Below are 20856 nucleotides of genomic sequence, written 5' to 3' on the forward strand. Positions count from 1 at the left end.
TCATAGCATAGTCTCCACCTCTTTACTCAGGCTGGAATGACTTTGACCCAGGTCTGGGAAACACACAACGTCCTTGGCATTCTCCCCAGGGGCCTTCTGGGGAATCTCTTGGGTTGGGGAGGGCACAGAGTTGTCAGAAGCAGAGGAGCTTGGGATATATCCCAGCAGGCTGGTATGTGGGGACAGTGGCAGGACCCGATGCTTGGCACTCTGCTGCATCCCTGCCCCTGCTGCCCCCCGTCCAGTGATGCTGACGCTGTTGGTGGTGTGTGACACCAGCCCACCATAATAGCAGCTCCCCCCTGTGCTGGTGACTCGTGTTTTCTGCTTGAAGTCCAGCGCCAGGCTCCTCCGGAAACGAGCTTTCTTAATCTCCGCCTGCACCTGAGGGAGAGAGCCGGCCTGTCAGGGCAGGGCAATAGAACAAGAAAATTGCACAGGCATTGCCAGCCACCAGGCCTCTCGGCACACACCTCACAATACCCCAAGCCTGAGTACAGAGATGGCAATAAGATTCCAGGGCCCCCCGACGGGGTTTGCTGTGGGGAAAGGGGCATTTCTCTGCAGCCCCACCCATCTCAGTGTCTGCTCCATCAATCCCTTGACCTTCCCTTCCAAGCTACATTGAGGGAGGGGGGTTACTCAGGGGATCTCTCTCCCATACTGGTGACCAGGAGGAGGCTGGTCAGTGGACTCAGCCGGCACAGAGTCCAGCCTGCACTCCACACAGGCTCAGCTTTAGGGATCGCTGGGCAAGCGAACATCAGGCAACACAGCACCAGAGAAAATGCTGCAAGGTGGTGAGCAACTCCGAGGAGGAGCCAACTGCCTTCATCACCCCTTGGCTTCGGGTCAAAGCAGGCACTCAGATCCAGAGAGCTCAGTGTGGGTCCAATCTCACTCCCACTGATGGCCAGGGGCACAGGATTGGGGCCAGGGTGAACTCAGGAGTGTTCTCCAGCCAGGCAGCAAGTCTGGTGTTTCCGTTCACACTGAGAGTGAATTGCATGAAGCTGGATGGCCCCCGGTTAATGGCCCGGGGACTAGACCTCTTCTCCCACAGACCAGGCACCCTATAGGCAGGGGCCGCAAACACGGTCCTTAGGCTGCCTGGCTGACTTGACTCACCTCTGTTCCTGATTGATCTCCTATAGGGCTAGAGGGGGGCACTCAGCCTCTACAGTCCTTAGCCTGAGACTATCAGCAAGGGGGCCAATGAGGGCCAAGTTAGGGTGACATACACTCTAGGGCCTGGGCTTAGGCTGGTGCTCCGCACCTCAGTGCAAGTCAAGGACAGTTTCCCTCCTGCTCCATGAGGACCGTGCCAAGTCACGTAAGAGTCAAAGGTTATTTCACAATCTGTTCCAAGGACAGGGGTTCCACAAGGTCAGAGGGAAAAGAAGCTGCCTCCCCCCTGAACAGCCCCAGAGGGAGAAATCCCATGGGTCCCCTTGGGCTCAGGATAGTAGCTCTGATCTGCGCTTCCCACAGCCCAGGCTGAGCTCCCACATAAGATGACAGGATTGCAAAGGCACCCATGTACCTACCAGAGCCAGGGACAAGCTGCAGGGCTGAGCCCATCTCACTTACCTCCCCGTTGCAAAAGCAATAGATAAAAGCCACAAAGAAACCCTGCCGAGAGACCAAGAAAGAGCGAGTTTTCACCTGGGGGTGCTGGAAACAAACTCCCAGCATGTGCCCAGTGCTGCTCACTCCCTGGCAGGTCCAGAGAGCTCAGGGCTCCAGGCACCTTGGCCCCATTTCTATTTGTTTTATGCATGTCTGTGGCCATTCCACCAGGACAACAGCCCCACTTGGCCCCCACATGGCTTTCTCCCCACTCCGTGCACTGGTCCCAGCTTGTTTAACAGACCAGCTCTTCCACGGGCACCATCTATGCAGGGCAGCTACAGCCAGACTGTGGTGCGTGTCCCAGGAGGGGACTCTGTCACGGGGTGACTGTCCCTTTAAGGGGTAATGGTGCCACCTCTGCCCAGGTGGGGAAAATGAATTCAGCCACCTGATGGGCAGGTCATGTGCTTAACTCAGTCCAGGGCTGGAGATAAAAGGGAAGCCTCCAGAGATGCAAAGAAAGAGAAGGGAGGTGCCTGCTTCTCCCAGTCTAGAGCAAATGGCTGGACTTCCAAGGTGCTAGCTTGGAGATGGTGAATGAGGGCTACAGCCAGCCTGAGTTATCAGCACAGTCCCTAGGAGGAGGGCTGTGGGACCCCTCAATCAAGGGGAGAACAAGGGTTGGATTTGAGGGGTGAAGGAACAGCTTTGTTAATACACTGTAAGAGACTTAATAAAAGAGACCAGTAAAGGGGGAATTGGGCGGAGCTCTGACAAGTGCTAGAAGAGGGAGCTGAGGGCAGTGCACCTTCAGGGCTGTGTTGCTCCACTGGGAGGCGCCCTGCAATGCTCCTATCACAGGCTCCAGGAGACGCACTGAACTGCTTGGCAGCCACAGCAGGGGATTGAGGGGGGCTTTCAAAAGGGCCCTTAACCCATGAGCACATGGGAAGCGAAGGTGCATTTCAGGGCCCCTCAGAACATGCCTACCGCTACCTCTGCCAAGTGCCTCACAGATCATCTTTCTGCCTTTGGAGCCAGCACTGGACCATGCAGCAAGAGGAGAGCTGGGCGAGAGCGGGAGGGCTGCAGACATACCTGTGAGGAGTTGAACAGCATCTCGTAGTGCATCTGTATTTGCCATAAGACGCCGGAGACTTCAGTGTAGGGCATTGCCATGAACACCACGTAATGGACCCCAAAGAGTGGCATCAGCACCAGGGTGGACTTCAGCAGCTTCCTGAAAGGTAAAACCATTCCACAGGTTTGTCTGCAGCTGCTCTCTCTAACCCTCTGTCCTCAGCTTTTCAGCCACCGCCTAGGATTTATCCTACAATACCCTGGATAAAATAGTAACAACTTTACATTTCTTATAGCATTTTTCCACCCCAAATGCTCTTTGCAAGTACTTCACCTGCCACTGCAAGGCAGCCACCTCTCAGGTGGAACATGGCAGCTGATTGACAACACACAGCAGCAACAGACAACAGTTTAGGTTAAAAAAGGAAGTGAATCCTGTCTCCAGGTGAAACTGCAGGGAGGTGGGGTTCGAAAAGAAGACTAGGATGCTGAGGCTGCCCCTAATCTCACAGAGAGGACTCGGGGATATTTAATGCCCATGAGTGTTCAGCATCTGATTTATGGCACAGTGCCCCCTAGCAGCTGATGCACTGGGTCAGAGAACACGAGCACCATTGGGTTTTCCTTACAATCTCCCATTGCTTACTTATCTTGGGAGCGCTGCTGAGTTTCCAGTCCAAGGCAGGATGTGCATCTAACCCAAATCCTAAGTGGCACTATATGGAGCAAAATAAAAAGCTTTTGGGGGTGTGATATTTGCTACAGCAAAAAGTGACAAAGCACTTTGTTCTTCAGGGGAAAGCAGATTGGCTGTGGGGGGCTGGGAAAAATTCACACCTCCCTTTGCCCGGAATAAAAATGCATCGCTCAGGTGGCTGAATGGGCATGTCCCACCCCACTCTAGAGGCCTCGTCTACTGGCCAGTGCTGGAGGCTGAATGCTACATGGCAGTGGATAGGACAGTGCGTGGGAGACAGAGGTTCTGATCTTGCCTCTACTGCTTGCCAGCAGGGTGACCTTGGCCAAGTCAATTCCCTTCTGTAGAATGGGGAATAGAGATCCTGACCTCCTTTTGAAAGCACTTTGAGATCTATGGGACGTGCTATGTTAAGAGCCAGCTGTTAGTACTGTTTCCTCTGCTGCACCATAGTCTGGGCCGAGATGCTATCTCCACTCAAGCAGAAGGTTCATCAAGTCAAGTGGCAGCTGCACATTGCTGCTCACCTGTACTGCTGCCGAGGGTCTAGCTTCCCCGTGTTTGTCTCCCAGAGCTTCGACGCCAGAACCCGCACAATGTTGAGGAAGAGGACGAAATTCACCTGCCGACACACACCCACAATCACCTTACAAGCCATGCACGCAGAATGTGGCCAGCTAAGGGCTTGTCCGTGAGGGGAAAGTGACCAGCGTAACTATTGTAGCTGAGTGTCCACATAGGGAGCTATTCCAGAACAGCTATAGTGCTTTGAATTCATACCCAGAATAAGTTCCCTGTGTAGACGCACCCTAAGTGATCTCCTCTAGCTAAGGACTGGATATAAATGTCCTCAGGGAGGATCTTATATTGGGACACTGTCAAGATTAAATTCAGGGCCTGATTCTCCGTTGCCCTGCACTTATACCAGTGAAATCGGAATGCTACCCAATTGCAAGGGTGGTATTTTGCACTCCCTTTGCACCAACGTAGGTGACCACACACACACACACACACACACACACAGGGGCAACAAAGAATCAGGCCACAATGTTTTTGAAAATAAACCCCGTGTCTGGGTGGCTAATAACCCTCCTCATTGAAAATGATCCTCGTTTGACAGTCTTGTTCGTCACGTAGCTGGGACGGTGAGCCCTCAAGTGGCCACCAGTGCCTCCAGTTAGTGCTGATCCTAGGAGCCCCAGTCCTGGCCCAGGACCCCACTGGCCTAGGTGCTAAGACCCTTTTCTTTTTCTAATTACGTTCTTTCAAATGACCCTCTTTTCTTAAGCTTATGAAAATACGTCTGTGAAAGCTTCTGGTTACAAAGCCAACATGTGTGGCTCAGAGCACTAAACAGCGCCTCTTTCAAATATAAATGAAAGGGTGATAAGAATTTTCTCAGGGTAAGTAAACCTGTAGCATGCACAACTTCTAACCACAAGAGAGTGGGACACCTGCCTGTTAAACAGAGAGCATGGGCTTAGTCCTGCTAGGGGCGATGGGCTTCAGCAAGTGTGTGATTAAGGGTCAGGTTTAGAAAGATCTTTAGGCACTGAAGGATGCAGGTAAGTGTTAAGGGGGGGCGGGGTGTACAAAAGTCCCCAAGCAAGTTAAGTGCGTATCTGTATCTTTAGACTGTAAGGCTCAGATCCTCAATGTTGCTTAGATGCCCAACTCCCACTGATTTCAGTGGCAGTTAAGCTCCTATGAACCTTTGTAAATCTGGCCCTACATGCTTTGTTGAATCAGGCCCCAGGGATCAGCATCTCTCAGGACTGAGCCCTGTAAGAGATGACAAAGCAGACATTGCCAAGATACTATGGCAAACAATGCACGGATTGGAGAAAGGAGATTAGCCCATTTCTAAATCTACTGAATCCAGTTGGGTTTTTTAGGTGACTGGGATCAGGACAAGTCTGCCAGAGAATTCTTACCACGATGGCTGCTAAGATAGGGACTTGATAAATCCACTTCATATTCCCAGCGCTGAGGTCCCAGCATCTGAGGAGACCAGTAAGAAATGCTTTGGAGAAATCTGAAATAAGGGGTGAGGAATATAGCCCGTTGATGGCTCCCCCTTTCCATCTTGGACTGAGCCTGGGCGGGCAGAAGGCTGGTCCTACAGCTGGGGTGATTCTGCCACGCACATTTGCACCCCAAAACATAACAAATGAGAGTCACATATGTTACTTTAAAAGAAGTCAACAAAATCCAGATCCTGGGTCAGATCTCTCCCATGGCAGAACTCTGTTCTGCATGCTGCAGGAAAGAGGAGGGGGCTTTTTCATAATAATAAGACTGCTTTGTATCAGTGACCTGTCTTCATTATTTACCCCACACACCACCACCCATCTGTAAGCTGCAAACTCTTATCAGCAATTACGTTATATTTTCTAGCAGATCATTAAGAAAAGTAGTCAATGGCATTGGGCCCAGAACCAATCCTTGTGGGACCCCACCAGAAACACACACCCTCACTGATGATTTTCCATTAACAATTATGGTGTGAATCTAATACATTGAATATGGGCCATATTGACTTTGTATAGTGCTAATTTTTTTATCAGAATGTTATGCTGTACATTGTCAAAAACCTTACAGAAGAATATTACACCAACAGATACCTTTATAAATCAAACTTCTAATCTCAGTGAACAATATCATGTTTATTTGACAAGGCCTAATCCACAAAATTATGCTGATTGGCTTTAATTGTTTAGTAACTGATTCACTTATCACTTGTTCCAGTATTCTGCCCACGGTCAATGTCAGACAAACTGCCCTATATTTGCCTTCTGTAAATTTTGGCACAATTTCTTCCAGTCATCTGGAGTTTTCTCAGTTTTTTATAAGTAGTTTAAAAATTAATGTCCTTAGAACATCTTGGCCAACTCTTTATTTTTAAAACTCTTAGGTACAAGTTATCTAGATTTGGTTACTTTAAAATGTTTAATTTTAGTAGATGCCTTTTAACATCCTCCTTACTGTATTTCATCATCCTTATATGATATGAAAACATCATCTAGCTTCATTCTAAATACAAACCAAAAATATTTATGGAACACCTGCCTTTTCTATATCATTACTGAAAATTTTATCCTAATTTTGTTCAGATTCCTTTTGTTCCTGATATGTTTAAAAAATTCCTTTTTATTCTCCATAACCCTGTTGGCCATAGATTTTTGTTGATACCTTTAGCTTCCCCTTATCAATTGCCTGCATTTTTAACCTTCTGGTATGTATATGTTCTAATCTCCCTCTCCTCCATAAAAGCCTCAGTCTAGCAATTCAGAGATTTGGTCATCCGCAGATTGCAACCACCCAATTCAATAGGATCAGGCAGAGAGATTTGCACTACAGGCCAATTCTCACCCTCCCAAATGGTCCTTTGGAAAAGAAGTTGAACCTACGTACTGTGTATCCGCCAGGGAGGCCCTGACACTGGCCCAAACAGACACAAATACAGCAGGGAGACCTGGAGGGAAACAAAACAGGCAGTATGGTTGAAGCATCAGGTTTGCAAAATGAACCAACGCCAGGAATTTAGGTGTCCCACTGATTCCAGCTAGGAGAGGGCAGAACTGCTGACCTGCGTGACATATGCCCTGTGCTGCTTAAAATAGATTCTCCTTCAGGGCTTGTCTACACAGAGACTTAGTGTGTGTCAAACCAAGGTGTGACTCTACAGAGTTGTAGGATTCATACAGGGTTCATGCGCTTGGCAACATTCAGGGCACACCTTGAGTGTTGTGTAGGAGCAGTGCACACACGGCTCCTCTCAAGGGCATGAACCTTGGAAACTTGCCCAGATGACATAAACCGTGGGAAGCCTCCCAGGACTGGGCTCAAGGCCCGAGAGCAAGGAATGCGGTAGATAGAAATTGGTAAATAAGAATATTAAACAAAGCCAGTGCATTCCTTTTATCTGTTGGAGTATGTAATGCGCAGGAGGAGGGAGAGAAATAAAAGAGAGGGTGGAAAGCTGACAGGCAGACCAGCCCCTCGGCAGACCAGCCTGCTTGCTTGCTTAAAGCCTTGTTCTGTCTTGTATTTGGACCGCAACACAGAGTTCTCTCTTGCAGTGCACTAACTAGCCGTGTGGACCCTGCTTTACCAAGCGCTACAAATTTCACAGTGCGCTTTGATGCTCTGGAGCTCCCAGTCAGCATGGCAGGTGGATGTGCTTTTGGTGGGAGCAGTGTCTGTGCTTACCCCAGCCAATGATGGTGAGGACCCACAGGTAGTTCTTGTTGGAGAGGAAGGCCATGAAGATCAAGCTATGCAGGTAGAGCCCCTCCACCAGAATCCAGTAGTGGTTGGTGGCCAGGAAATAAAGGAAAAGTGTCACAACCACCTTGCAGCCCACCTGTGGTCATGGAGAAATGGGAACCACATTAGGGCCTCAATTCCTCTACATGTCCCCCCTCCTGAGAGATCAGGGCCATGATCTTAGACAGGGAGGCCCCCTCGCTACTCTCCTTTAGGTCCTGCCTGGCAGCGGTTACTCTGGCTTTGACCTGCCTCCTGCCCTTAAGGGAGGAAGTTGTCGGAGTAGGAATGGGGGAAGTTCCCACCCACTAAGAGGTTGGAATGGAGGGGGCAGGGCCGGCACAAAACCAGTGTGATGCCCAGTGTTGTGAAATAGCATGCAATCCAGCAACCAAAGGGTCATTTGCACTCGGTCACACAGCTCATGGTTTTATTGGGGTAACAGGTATGTGCTGGAAAGGCTAGGTCCAAATTGTGTAGGTGTTGCCCCTTCCCTCCCCCTCCCCCCAGCCCCTTAAGGATTAACAGAAGCCTTTTAAGCCATATCACAGCACTGGCTTCCCTGAGCTGTGCTGAGCACTACTGTGAATAACAGCGGGCAGCTGTGCTGATCTACACTCTCCTTGGACTAGCTCTTTGCTCATTAATTCACCCTTTTGTTAAAGCGGGAGCTGCAATCCTCCACACTCATCTCTTGCAAGATAATAGACACAGCTGCATCTCTCTGCTTCTCGGCCTTCCAGGGAGAGATTGTCCCCCCGCAACCCCAGACTCTGTACAGACATTGCTTCAGTGGCGTACAGGGGTGGCCAAGGCACTGCAATGGGCAGAGGAGAAATTCCCTCAGACTCAGGCAAAGTGTAGGGCAGTAACAGGTGGTCCTACATTGTCCCCGCAAGAGCCCATAATGACACAGCCCGGGTAAAGCTGCCATAAATTAGAGCGACCCCAGAGGCTGCTCTACTTTATAGCGGGGGCTGTGCAGAATCTGGACAGCTCAAAAGTAGCTTAAAGCCCCCTCTCCCCACCCTCTTCCTGGTCTGCGCCTTCCTCCACGAGGTGCAGCCCAGAATTCCCTCCCTCCCCCCACATCTCTTCACACTTCTCCAGGATTCCTAACTCCTCTTTCCCTCCCCTTTATTCCCTGTGGGCTTGGGGAAAATGAAGAGGGAAGATGAGTTTTTCAGCTACTTGCCAGCTGGGTCCGGTGTCCCAGAAAGGGGCCCAACTCGCCCTTTAAATCATCTACTCGCATCTTCTCCGGCTCCTCGGGCAGCGAGCCAGAGTAAAGCACCACATCCTTCACGAAGATGCTGGCGGCCCGGCAGATGAAGGAGGCAAAGAGGTGAATGTGGATGTAGTTCCGTGTACAGTGCAGGTGCCTGCCCCCAGGAGAGGAAGCACGTCAGTGACAAACACCCACCCAGTCAGCAACGCGTCAGTGTCAAACACCTGCCTGTCCTCACAAACAGCTGAGGCACTGAACCAGGAGCCGTGAGGCTCAGTGAGTTTGGGGGCATGGAGAGGGGGCGGAACCAAGGTTTTGGGGCTGGCCCATTGTAAATATAGGCTTGTCATAAATATAAAGGGAAGGGTAAACCCCTTTAAAATCCCTCCTGGCCAGAGGAAAAATCCTCTCACCCGTAAAGGGTTAAGAAGCTAAAGGTAACCTCGCTGGCACTTGACCAACATGACCAATGAGGAGACAAGATACTTTCAAAAGCTGGGAGAAGGGAGAGAAACAAAGGGTCTGTGTCTGTCTGTATGCTGCTTTTGCCGGGGATAGAACAAGAATGGAGTCTTAGAACTTTTAGTAAGTAATCTAGCTAGGTATGTGTTAGATTATGATTTCTTTAAATGGCTGAGAAAGGAACTGTGCTGAATAGAATGACTATTCCTGTCTGTGTGTCTTTTTTGTAACTTAAGGTTTTGCCTAGAGGGATTCTCTAAGTTTTGAATCTAATTACCCTTTAAGGTATCTACCATCCTGATTTTACAGAGGGGATTTCTTTACTTCTGTTAAAAGTCTTCTTGTAAGAAAACTGAATGCTTTTTCATTGTTCTCAGATCCAAGGGTTTGGGTCTGTGGTCACCTATGCAAATTGGTGAGGATCTTTACCAAACCTTTCCCAGGAAGTGGAGTGCAAGGGTTGGGAGGATTTTGGGGGGAAAGACATGTCCAAACTACATTTCCCAGTAAACCCAGTTAGAGTTTGGTGGTGGCAGTGGAGATCCAGGGACAAAGGATAAAATTAATTTGTACCTTGGGGAAGTTTTAACCTAAGCTGGTGAAAGTAAGCTTAGCAGGTTTTCATGTAGGTCCCCACATCTGTACCCTAGAGTTCAGAGGGGGGGAGGAACCTTGACAAGGCTCCATTTATAAAAAGCTGGATCTGGCTTGAGCTTTGCATGTCAAGCCCCCAGAAAGTAGGGCTGTTTGGCTCTGGCCATCTGGCCCAGCTCTGTGAGAAATGCAGAATAAAATGGATCCGGATGTTTCTGGACTTTGGGAAATGGTCTGTGGTTTGGCCTGAGACTTGAGCCACTGTTTGGGTTGGGTTTTCTTTGATCTAATCTGGCTACCCATCCCTGCTGGCTGGTGACTCTGTGTGGGGCTCTCCTAGAACACAGGGTGAGTGCAGGGGCTAGAGGATGAAAGGGGAGTGGTCAATTGCTCCTTCTTACTTGAAGTAGCAGAGGATGCCCACGGCAACGATGAGGGAGGCCAGGGAGATGGAGTAGCCGATGGTGTACATCATGTGCAGGCGGTCAAACACCTCCTGGAAGGGAAGGACACAGGATGGTCCCCGACGGCCCATGCTCACAGCTACATCACAGGAAGCAAAGTAGGACATGCAGAGCCCTAATGTACCCTACCAGCTTAGACAACGGAGATGGCCACCAGGTGAGACCAACCTGGCACATCTCCTGCCGGCTCAGTCATGGAAAGGTGTCTTCTAGCCAAGGCCAGCTCACCATGGGAGGAGGCTCCCAGCTCAGCTCCTGTGTGACTCCACCAAGGGGGAGGTTCTCATCTGCCTGCCTGGGCACGGCTGCTGCCTACCGCTCATGGGCTTTCAGACCTGGAGCTTTGACTGCACTCAGAAGCAGGATGCACATGAGGCCAAGCAGCTGGCCAGGCCTGGGATTCTGCTGAATCAGCTCTGGCATCTGGACAGCAGGGGGCAGACACAACAAGCCCGCTTCCCACCCTCCACCCCTCCCCAAACTACTGGGGGCAGAGGAGGAAATCTTCACCTTCCCCACCTCTGGTTTTGAGTAGTTGGAGGGGTAGAATCAGCAAGCTGATCCCTTTGGCTGTCGCTGGAGGAAGATGAGCAAATAGAAGCTCCCACCAGCACACGGGAGAAGGTGGCAAAGGCATTTAATCAGGACATGTGATGAGCACCAGGTTCATAGAATCATAGAATATCAGGGTTGGAAGGGACCTCAGGAGGTCATCTAGTCCCACCCCCTGCTCAAAGACCAATCCCCAATTTTTGTCCCAGATCCCAAATGGCCCCCTCAAGGATTGAACTCACAACCCTGGGTTTAGCAGGCCAATGCTCAAACCACTGAGCTATCCCTCCCCCGAGTGAAGAGTCTGGAGCTGCCTCTATCCCCCTACAATAGAAGGTTGCTTTGCTGCCAGCAGTCATTCTGAGCTCAGGGGCTTTCCCAGCCTCCAGCGGCACCTCTCCTCAGTTACCCCACCCCACGTCCCTTCCCTCTGGCTGTAGTTCACCTTCTCTCGGCTCCGGCGCTCAGGGGTGAGAAACTCAGTGCATTCCGTGTAGTTCGCCCACGTCTTGTTGATGTTGAGCGCTAGCTCCCAATTCCCATAGGCATCACAGTGTCTGTAGGCGTGGCCTGAAAACAAGGACAGGGTCAGGGCGGTTGGACCTCCAAGAAACCCAATGGGCCAAGCCATTGCAGAGCAAATCATAGGACTGGAAGGGACCACAATAGATCATTTAGTCCAGTTCCCTGCACTCAAGACAGGACTAAATATTATCTAGACCATCCCTGACAGGGGTTTGTCTAACCTCTTCTTAAAAAACTCCAATGACAGAGATTCCACAGCCTCCCTGGGCAATTTATTCCAGGGTTTAACCACCCTGACAGGAAGTTTTTCCTACTGTCCAGCCTAAACCTCCCTTTCTGCAATTTAAACCCATTGCTTCTTGTCCTATCCTCAGAGGTGAACGAGAAAAATTTTTTCACCCTCCTCCTTGTAACAGCCTTTTAATCCCATGTTCCTGCAACAACCCATGGCTCCAGACCTCAGGTGGGATCAAACCATCAATCACAGGCACACACCACAATCACCGTTAGCTGTTAGAGACGGCAGCAGGCTGCAACAGTGGCTGGGGGTTGAGTGCTAGGGAGAGACATGCTCATGGGTACTAATCCAGGATAATATGCTTAGGTGTTGCTCATCCCTGTTAACTAACTAGGACTGGTCTGAGCCTGTCCTCAGCTGAGCTAGGTTGTGCTCATCATAGCAGTATCAAAGCACCTTGTCTGGGATGTTCATAGGGGTGAAATTGAAGTGATTTGAGCTACTCTCTCTGAGACGTCTTTGAAAACCATCTGTTGAACTTGCAAAGCCAGTGAGGTGAAGCTGGGGCAGGCAGGGATGTTTTCCAAGTGTACCTTTATGGTTGAAGTCGTAGATGTACTCTGGACATGGGACAGACACCTGTTGGCTTGGGGAGCCCTCGGGCCAGCAGATAATTCCATCCCATTCCGGAAAGCAGCTGGCATCTAGCCAAATAAGCAAAGACCCGGCTCATTACTGGTATCATTATTATTTCACGTTTATGTTGCATGCTCTGGCCACAGCAAGCTTGGACCCCATGACGCAAGGCGCTGGACAAACATAATAAGTGGCAATCCCTGCTCCAAAGACCTTACGGTGTAACTAGACAAGCTGGAGCAGCTAGATGAGGCAAACAAGCAGGCTGGGGTGGGGTGAGAGAGACAAGATAACAAATAAATAGAACGGGATGGCCTCAGTTCTTAGCTGCTCAGCAGCAGTAATCCCAGCTCACCTCCTGCCTGCCCATTAGCAGGCTGTCCTTTACTGTGTGTAAAGCCAACGAGGAGTCCTTGTGGCACCTAAGAGACTAGCATATTTATTTGGGCATAAGCTTTCGTGGGCTAGAACCCACTTCATCAGATGCATGGAGTGGAAAATACAGGAGCAGGTATAAATACATGAAAGGATGGGGGTTGCTTTACCAAGTGTGAGGTCAGTCTAACGAGAAAAATCAATTAACAGCAGGATACCAAGGGAGGAAAAATAACTTCTGAAGAGGTAAGAGAGTGGCCCATTACAGACAGCTGACAAGAAGGTGTGAGTAACAGTAGGGAGAAATTAGTATTGGGGAAATTAAGTTTAGGTTTTGTAATGACCCAACCACTCCCAGTGTCTATTCAGGCCTAATAGATGGTATCCGGTTTGCAAATTAATTCCAGTTCTGCAACTTCATGTTGGGGTCTGGTTTTGAAGTTTTGTTGTTGAAGAATTGCCACTTTTAGGTCTCTTATTGAGTTGGGTTGGGTCTTTACAAAACCTAAACTTAATTTCCCCAATACTAATTTCTCCCTACTGTTACTCACACCTTCTTGTCAGCTGTCTGTAATGGGCCACTCTCTTACCTCTTCAGAAGTTATTTTTCCTCCCTTGGTATCCTGCTGTAAATTGATTTCTCTCGTTAGACTGACCTCACACTTGGTAAAGCAACCCCCATCCTTTCATGTATTTAAAGCTGCTCCTGTATTTTCACTCCATGCATCTGATGAAGTGGGTTTGTGCCCACAAAAGCTTATGACCAAATAAATTTGTTAGTCTCTAAGGCGCCACAAGGACTCCTCATTGTTTTTGCTGATACAGACTCACATGGCTACCACTCTGAAACCTTTACTGTATGTATTATTTAATTTTGCATTAGCGTGTCCGTGAGAAAGGTCAAGGGGCCCCACCTTGCTATTCAGAGCTGACTGAGCACATGCAACTTGCCATGCTGGACTAGTCCTCTGGAGCACCTGGCCCAGCATCTTGCCTCTAGCAGAGGTTAGTGTTTGAAGTGTACACACCACATGTCAGCACCTTGCACCACAAGGTAATTCACCTGGCTAACTCTAGCCTCCACATGCTACTGCCCCGGGCACCCGGTGCTATAGACCAGCTGCCTAGAAATGACCCAGACCAGGACACTTCCAGATGCTGTAGGTTTCTTATACAGAAACACTGGTTCCTAGGCAATTACTACAGGCAGGGGGCATCACAGCACATCTGCTTACAAGCGTCTCACTCCGATGAGGGAAAGGCTTCCAGCAGGACTCCCCCTGCTGGGGTTTGTTTGTGGCATCACAACTGGTGATTTCAGGATGAGGCCAGCAAGCTGCAGATGGCCAGTCTAGCATAATTGTTATTTATTTGTAGCATCGTGATGGCTAAGAGCCCTGCAGAGCTGTACAGAAACAGAACAAAAAGATGGTCCCTGCCCTCAAAGAACCTGCAGCCTAAAGAATCTGGCCCAGTGTTCACTGAAGGTGATGGACAGATTCCCACTCACTTCCGAGGGCCTGGAGTAAAGCCCCCAGGTGAAATCCTGCCTTCCACAGAGGCAGGATTTGCTCTGTGTGGTTTAACCAGCTCTCTCGGCACGGACTGAGCACAAAGGACACAAACTGGGACGGTACCTTTGATTTTCTCCAGCTGGGTGTTGACCTTTGTTTGACATTTCTCCTTCGCTTCACCCAGCAGATAAATCTGCTCTTCCTTGGTGAGAACATCATCCGTGTCAACCTGCCGAGCCAAAAACAAAGAGATGGGGCTGCAGTCCTTGTGCTGCCTTGGGGCGGTTTGCAGAGGGAACAGTCAAGGCTTTCCAAGGCCTAGTCTACACTACAGAGCTAGGTCAACGCAAGGCAGCTTATGTCATCCTAACTCTGGAAGTGTCTACACTTAAAATTCACTCCTGCCGACGTAATTGCCCTGCTACGCCAACTTAATAACTCCACCTCCATGAGTGGCATAGAGTCAAGGGCAACACTGCATTGCTTACACTGACTGTTACTGGCTTTCGTCCCACAATGCCCCACACTGACAGGGGGGCCATGTCCTGCCAACCCAGTCCCCTCCGTCCCAGCTCCCTGGGACGAAGGGGACTTGGTTGGCAAGACACTGAGTGAGTGTAAGTTATGTGGCTTGATAAAAGAAACATAAGTGTTATTAATATTGTTGTTAATTATTTGTATTACTGCACTAGCCAGGAGTCCCAGTCATGGCCCATCACCCCATTGCACTAGGCACTTCACAAACCCAGAACAAAATGCCCCAAAGAGCTTCCAATCTAAGTACAGAGCCAGACACAAACATACAGTAACCAACGCCAAGTGCCATGTACATAGCACTACCAGGAGCCAAGACTCAGTGGCTAATTGCATCTCTCTAGTTAGCCAGTCTTCTGTATTTTTAAACAGTGAGAGACACCAAGCAATTAAGAGATCTCGGTCACTCCCTCCCTGTGCCTCTGGTTCGCTTCCTGCCCTTTGCCTGGCTATTTAGGTTGTTTGCTCTATCTCTCACTGTGTGGCCCCCTAGCACCATGAGGCCTCTACACATTGTTGAAATACAAATAATCATAAATAATACCAGGGATTCCGCGTCATTTTTTTAAACTAATGTTTGCTAAAGCCTGATATGAAATCAAAGCAGCGAAGGTGGCTAACACTAGTAAATGCGACCCAGCTTGGCCGTTCTTCCCCTAAGTTTTGTTTTGCTTTTCTGAAAGGTGACAGGATCTCTCCTCCCCCTGCCTATTTCCACTGTAATAGTCCCTCTTGCATTTCCTGGCAGTGGTCCCCAAGGGGCATACATTGTATCAATACCACCCCCCCCCCAAAACAAACCCCCATCCATGTCCTGTGGCTATCGCCAGGCCTTACTGAACATGATGCTTGTGGTTGTGACTCTGTGTGAGCCTGCAATGGAAATGCTGTGCAGTTTTAATCTTTTGTAACTCATAGAGTCAGTCATAGGGTTTAAGGTCGAAAGGGACCTCAGATGGATTGGATGAATGGACTATAAAGTGGATAGAAAGCTGGCTAGATTATCAGGTTCAACCAGTAGTGATCAATGGCTCAATGTCTAGTTGGCAGCCGGTAACAAGCCAAGTGCCCAGGGGTCGGTCCTTGGGCCGGTTTTGTTCAACATCTTGATTAATGATCAGGAGGATGGTGTGGATTGCACCCCCAGCAAGTTCGCAGATGACACTACATTGGGGGAGAGGTAGATACGCTGGAGGGTATGGATAAGGTCCAGAGTGACCTGGACAAATTGGGGGATTGGGCCAAAAGAAATTTGATGAGGTTCAACAAGGACAAGTGCAGAGTCCCGCACTTAGGACGGAAGAATCCCATGCACTGCTGCAGGCTGGGGACCGACTGACTAAGCAGCCATTCTGCAGAAAAGGACCTGGGGATTGCAGTGGATGAGAAGCTGGATATGAGTCAGCAGTGTGCCCTTGTTGTCAAGAAGGCTAACGGCATACTGGGCTGCATTATTAGGAGCATTGCCAGCAGATCGAGGGAAGTGATTATTCCCCTCTATTCGGCACTGGTGAGGCCATACCTGGAGTATTGCGTCCAGTTTTGGGCCCTCCACTACAGAAAGGATGTGGACAAATTGGAGAGAGTCCAGCGAAGAGCAACGAAAATGATCAGGGGCCTGAGGCACATGATTTATGAGGAGAGGCTGAGGGAACTGGGATTATTTAGTCTGCAGAAGAGAAGAGCGAGGTGGGATTTAATAGCAGCCTTCAACTACCTGAAGAGGGGTTCCAAAGAGGATGGAGCTCGGCTGTTCTCAGTGGTGGCAGAGGGCAGAACAAGGAGTAATGGTCTCAAGTTGCAGTGTGGGAGGTCTAGGTTGGATATTAGGAAAAACTATTTCACTAGGAGGGTGGTGAAGCACTGGAATAGGTTACCTAGGGAGGTGGTGGAATCTCCATCCTTAGAGGTTTTTGAGGCCCGGCTTGACAAAGCCCTGGCTGGGATGATTTAGTTGGGGTTGGTCTTGCTTTGAGCAGGGGGTTGGACTAGATGACCTCCTGAGGTCTCTTCCAACCCTAATCTTCTATGATTCTATGATTCTTCTATGATTCTATGACCATTAGATCATCAAGTCTGACTATCTACAATATCAGCCACACACATCCTGCAGTCCCACACCAAACCCAGTAAAGGAAATGGGACTCACCGGAGCCTAGGCTAGTACATGCCACAGGCAGAGAGTAGGAGGGATGGAGGTGCACCAGTGCCCGAGGCCCCGGCAGCGACAGGGAAATGATTAAGTGAGATATACCCAGATAATCCTGGCAAGTGACCCGCACCTACACACTGCAGAGGATGGTGAAAAACCCCAAGGTCACTGCCCATCTGACCTGGGGAGCAATTCCTTCCTGACCCCACATATGGCCATCAGCCGGCCCCGAGCATGTGAACAAGCATCAGCCAGACAAGCACCCAAGACAGAGACTGCTCGATACCACCTCAGAGCTCACCCCCTCCACAACTCCAGTCGGGGCCATTCCTGATGCTCCAGAGGAAGGAGATAAAAATCCTCCCAGGATACATTACTGATGAGCGAAAAAGCACATGAACAAACCCACTAGGGTTAGACTGATGAAGGAGAGAGAGGATGTGAAGCAGAGTTACAGGTCCCATCAATTACCTGAACCGGGCAGAGCTGAATCCTCCTGCAGAGACACCAGCAACGTGCAAAGCCATCTGGCTTCCTGAGTGAAAGCGTCAGAACTGGAGCCTCTCCCAGCCTGCTCTAAAACGCTGTCCACCCACCGTGTAGGGTCAGGCATCCCTCCTGGGGTGTTGGCCTTTTTCACAAAGGGTTAGATTGTGCCCTAGTCTTACTACACCAGGAAGGGAAGCAAGGCCCCTGTACCCCCTTGCACAGCCTACCAGATCTTAGGACTTGTCTGAGGCAGAGAGCAGCCCGTTTCTGAATACTCCTCCCTGGGACCACGGAGGAGAGACAACACTTTCAAGGGCTACAGTAGCTTATTTCCACCCCTGGACCAGAAGGGAGCAGGACAGGAATTGTGATTGAGAGTCATAACTCCTTCCTGAAGCTGCTCCTGGATCAGAGCAGTTGAGCAATGCACCCCAAAAGAAATTAACTTTAAACATAGAGTCCAGCTCAGGCCTCCTCCCTAGGCTTGGCTGCTCATAGGGCTCCTCTCCTGCAGGACAGCTCAGCCCATACCCTAGATCCTCGCACTCCCTAGAGAATCACTCCCATCTTCCTTATTCCTGGCTGGGATAATGAGTCAGCAGAGCCTGCTTAACATCTCACAGCAGGATTTACACCCGCTGCTAAGAAAGTGGGATCATGGGATAACATGGAGAGCACCATATTACTGTAAGGGATCCAACCAGCTCCTCACAGCCCCCGCCATTAATTATCACCTTCCTGAATTTACCTTTGCCTCCCAAGCCAACCTGCAAGAACATATGCAAAGGCCAAAATAATGAGTAACTGGGATGTTATTATTGCAACTTGATCTCTGGTCTCAGACATGGGGTCGTATAAACTTTTAGCCTTGTGTTTCCCACTGCGTCTCTCCGTTTTGTTGCACTGTGCTGTGGAATAACAGCATCACTCCTGCTTGGTTTTAAATAGGCCACCATTCAGTTTCCCCTGAGAGTGCCCTGCAGGCCTGGAATCAGCAACATGCATTAGGGCCTGTGCCAGAGACAGGCAATAAAGCATGGAGAAAATGGAAATGTTAATGAGAAAAGATAACTGGCCAGTCAGAGAGGAAATGAGGCTGCAAGAGCGAGGATGAGACATATCTGTCCGAACCATGGCCAGGCGCTGCAGGTATGAATGGCTTGTGATGGTGTCCGATAACCTTGGGCCGGACCTGGGCAAGAGAGTACGCACACGGTTCACTATTCTGGCTCTCATCCTTTCTCCTGCAAAATAGGCAGGAAATGGATGCGCAAGCAGAGATAATGGAGGCAACAGCTCTGGACCTGCAATCAAGGAGCAGGCATATAGAGGGGCAATTAAAGCGTCTATCGGGGCAGGGAGCAATGGCACATCGGGAGCCCAAGAAATACTGTGTGGCCGATTTAACAGGGCTCCAAGGAGAGATGCTGCTGCATTTTTTAGTTTCCCTCTAAATCCAGGCTGCCCAGGTAAAAGAAGGGAATTAAAAATGCTCCAAAGAGAGGCTCAGATATAAAGGGCTTATCATTTCTAGGAGAGTGTGTGTGTGAGGGAGAGAGATCTGCAATCAGAAAGCCATGCACAAGGTGAATTCTGTCCGGGACAGATTGCAGTAGCTCAGTTGCAACTCCACCCAGTGCCTCGCCATCAAAGGGAAATAGACATTCCTTCCTCCCGGCTCCATGAGCCGTCCACAGTCAGTGATTTACCAGAGTAGCTTCCATCCAAAGAGCAGTGTCTCCCAGCCAGCGCTGCCCCCTCCAGGGAATACAGCCCCAGCCCCATGGATCCCAGCAGAGGGGGTTCATCAGCATTGCGGGGAACATGTTGTGGGAGCGTCTCTCCTGTCTCTGAACCACCGCCTGGAACCCATGAACACAATCTCCCCTCCACTCATGGGTAGAACTTAGCCCCTTGAGTCGATGAGAATGAAGGGCCCTCAGAACTTCCCAGAGAGGATGAAGATTCCACCTCCTCTCTAGAACTGTGTAAGGAGAGCCAGACTTTGACTTTTAGTTCTAGCCAACTAGTCGCACTTGTGCTGAGCAAGGGAAAGATCCAGAATGGAGTGTGACTTAGCAGTTAGAACAGGGGAGCTTCTGGGACCAGGATTCAGTCACAGCGGACATGAAGCTGACAGTGATTTATCCTGAGCACTAAGATGTGGCGAGCATCAAGTCATCTCATTCCGTTGTCCTGGGAGTCAGGACTCCTGGGTTCTATTCCTGGCTCCGCTACAGATTCTGTGCACAACCATGGACAAGTCATATCACATCTCTGTGCGTCACTTTCCCCTGTGTGAAATGGGGCTGACTATCCCATGGTGTGAGGCTTGGAGATCCTTGGAGGGGTTCAGATGAAAAGGAGTAAGAGGCCAAAGCCCCAACTGAGATGATTTCAGCTTCCACGGCCCACCCGGTGAAGACTCAGCAGCGGGTCTCGGGCTGTGGTGAGCAAAGCTCACAGTGAAATTCAGCTCCGCGTTCCTCCTTGCCTTGGCAGGGTCCTCGTCTGGCCCAGAAGGCCTCCTGCCAGCAGATCATGCTGTGCAGGCTTTTTAGCCCATATCGATATTAAGACGTTGTTTCGTTTTATTTATTTATTTAATACCTGCACTGATGACCCCTCTTTCCAAAGGGAGCAGACACAAGACACGAGAACATAAGTGATTGCTTAGAGGCAGGAGAGGGTAAATAGCTCGTGAGCAAGCACAAGAAGTGGATGTACTGAGTGCAATTAATCTCTGGCTATAAATTAGCCTGTTCGGTAATAGCCTGAGGTAGGCGGAAGGAACAAAGTGTACTAGAGTGTGCTGCCAGTTACACATGTGTCAATCCACAGTGACTCCACTGAAGTCCACCCAGTGTAACTGAGAGAAGAACTTTGCCCTTTGGCTTCCATTAGAGGTTGCCACAAAAATGTTTTCTTCGTCCCTGCTCACCCTCAGATCACACTGGCTCAAGATCGGTCCTGGACTAGTCCCAGATTTATGGGCTGGTATCTTGAAGCTCATCATCCCTAGAAACATTGTTGCCTTTATCCCTTTGTGGAGCTGGTATTCTAGGCTTTCCAGTGGCAGCAGCTTGTCCTGCCTGGTGCCATGAGATCTTTAATGATCACAAATCAATCCAGATCTTGGTCTTACCTCTCATCCCAAAGATGCACTCCGAGCAGCCGGGCACCTCCTAGCAGCATGCTGGCCCCTTGATTCAGTATCACAAACCCTCAGATTATAAACTCTTTGAACGAGGGAAGTCATCCTAGGTCGGATTTTAAAAAGCATGCGAGGCAGTGTGGGCTAGTGTGAAGAGGTGTTGTGGCTATGACCTGCCAAGCCCAGAGGTGCCGGGGCTCAGCCTCGGCAAGCCCAGGCACAAATTAAGCCCTGGATAAGGCACTGAAAGACCTGGACTCCGTTGCTTCTCTGCTACTGACCGGCTTCTTGGCAAGTCACTTCACCTCTCTGTGCCTCGGT

General features: G+C 49.8%; 1 protein-coding gene across 1 annotated transcript; it reads right to left on the reverse strand.

Annotated features, from left to right (window-relative positions):
- Positions 1 to 20576, reverse strand: LOC311513568 (parathyroid hormone/parathyroid hormone-related peptide receptor-like; the record flags this gene model as incomplete). Its single annotated transcript, XM_084615489.1, has 14 exons — positions 1 to 384; positions 1591 to 1632; positions 2671 to 2812; positions 3877 to 3971; positions 5284 to 5350; positions 6764 to 6824; positions 7562 to 7715; positions 8814 to 9000; positions 10304 to 10398; positions 11364 to 11488; positions 12275 to 12385; positions 14330 to 14435; positions 18513 to 18573; positions 20527 to 20576. The coding sequence occupies 14 exons, from the start codon at positions 20574 to 20576 to the stop codon at positions 1 to 3; spliced, it is 1680 nt and encodes a 559-aa protein (XP_084471615.1).
- Positions 20577 to 20856: the final 280 nt, after the last annotated feature.

Source organism: Lepidochelys olivacea (assembly GCF_965140295.1).
Source record: "Lepidochelys olivacea isolate rLepOli2 genome assembly, chromosome: 27".
Taxonomy (NCBI): domain Eukaryota; kingdom Metazoa; phylum Chordata; order Testudines; family Cheloniidae; genus Lepidochelys; species Lepidochelys olivacea.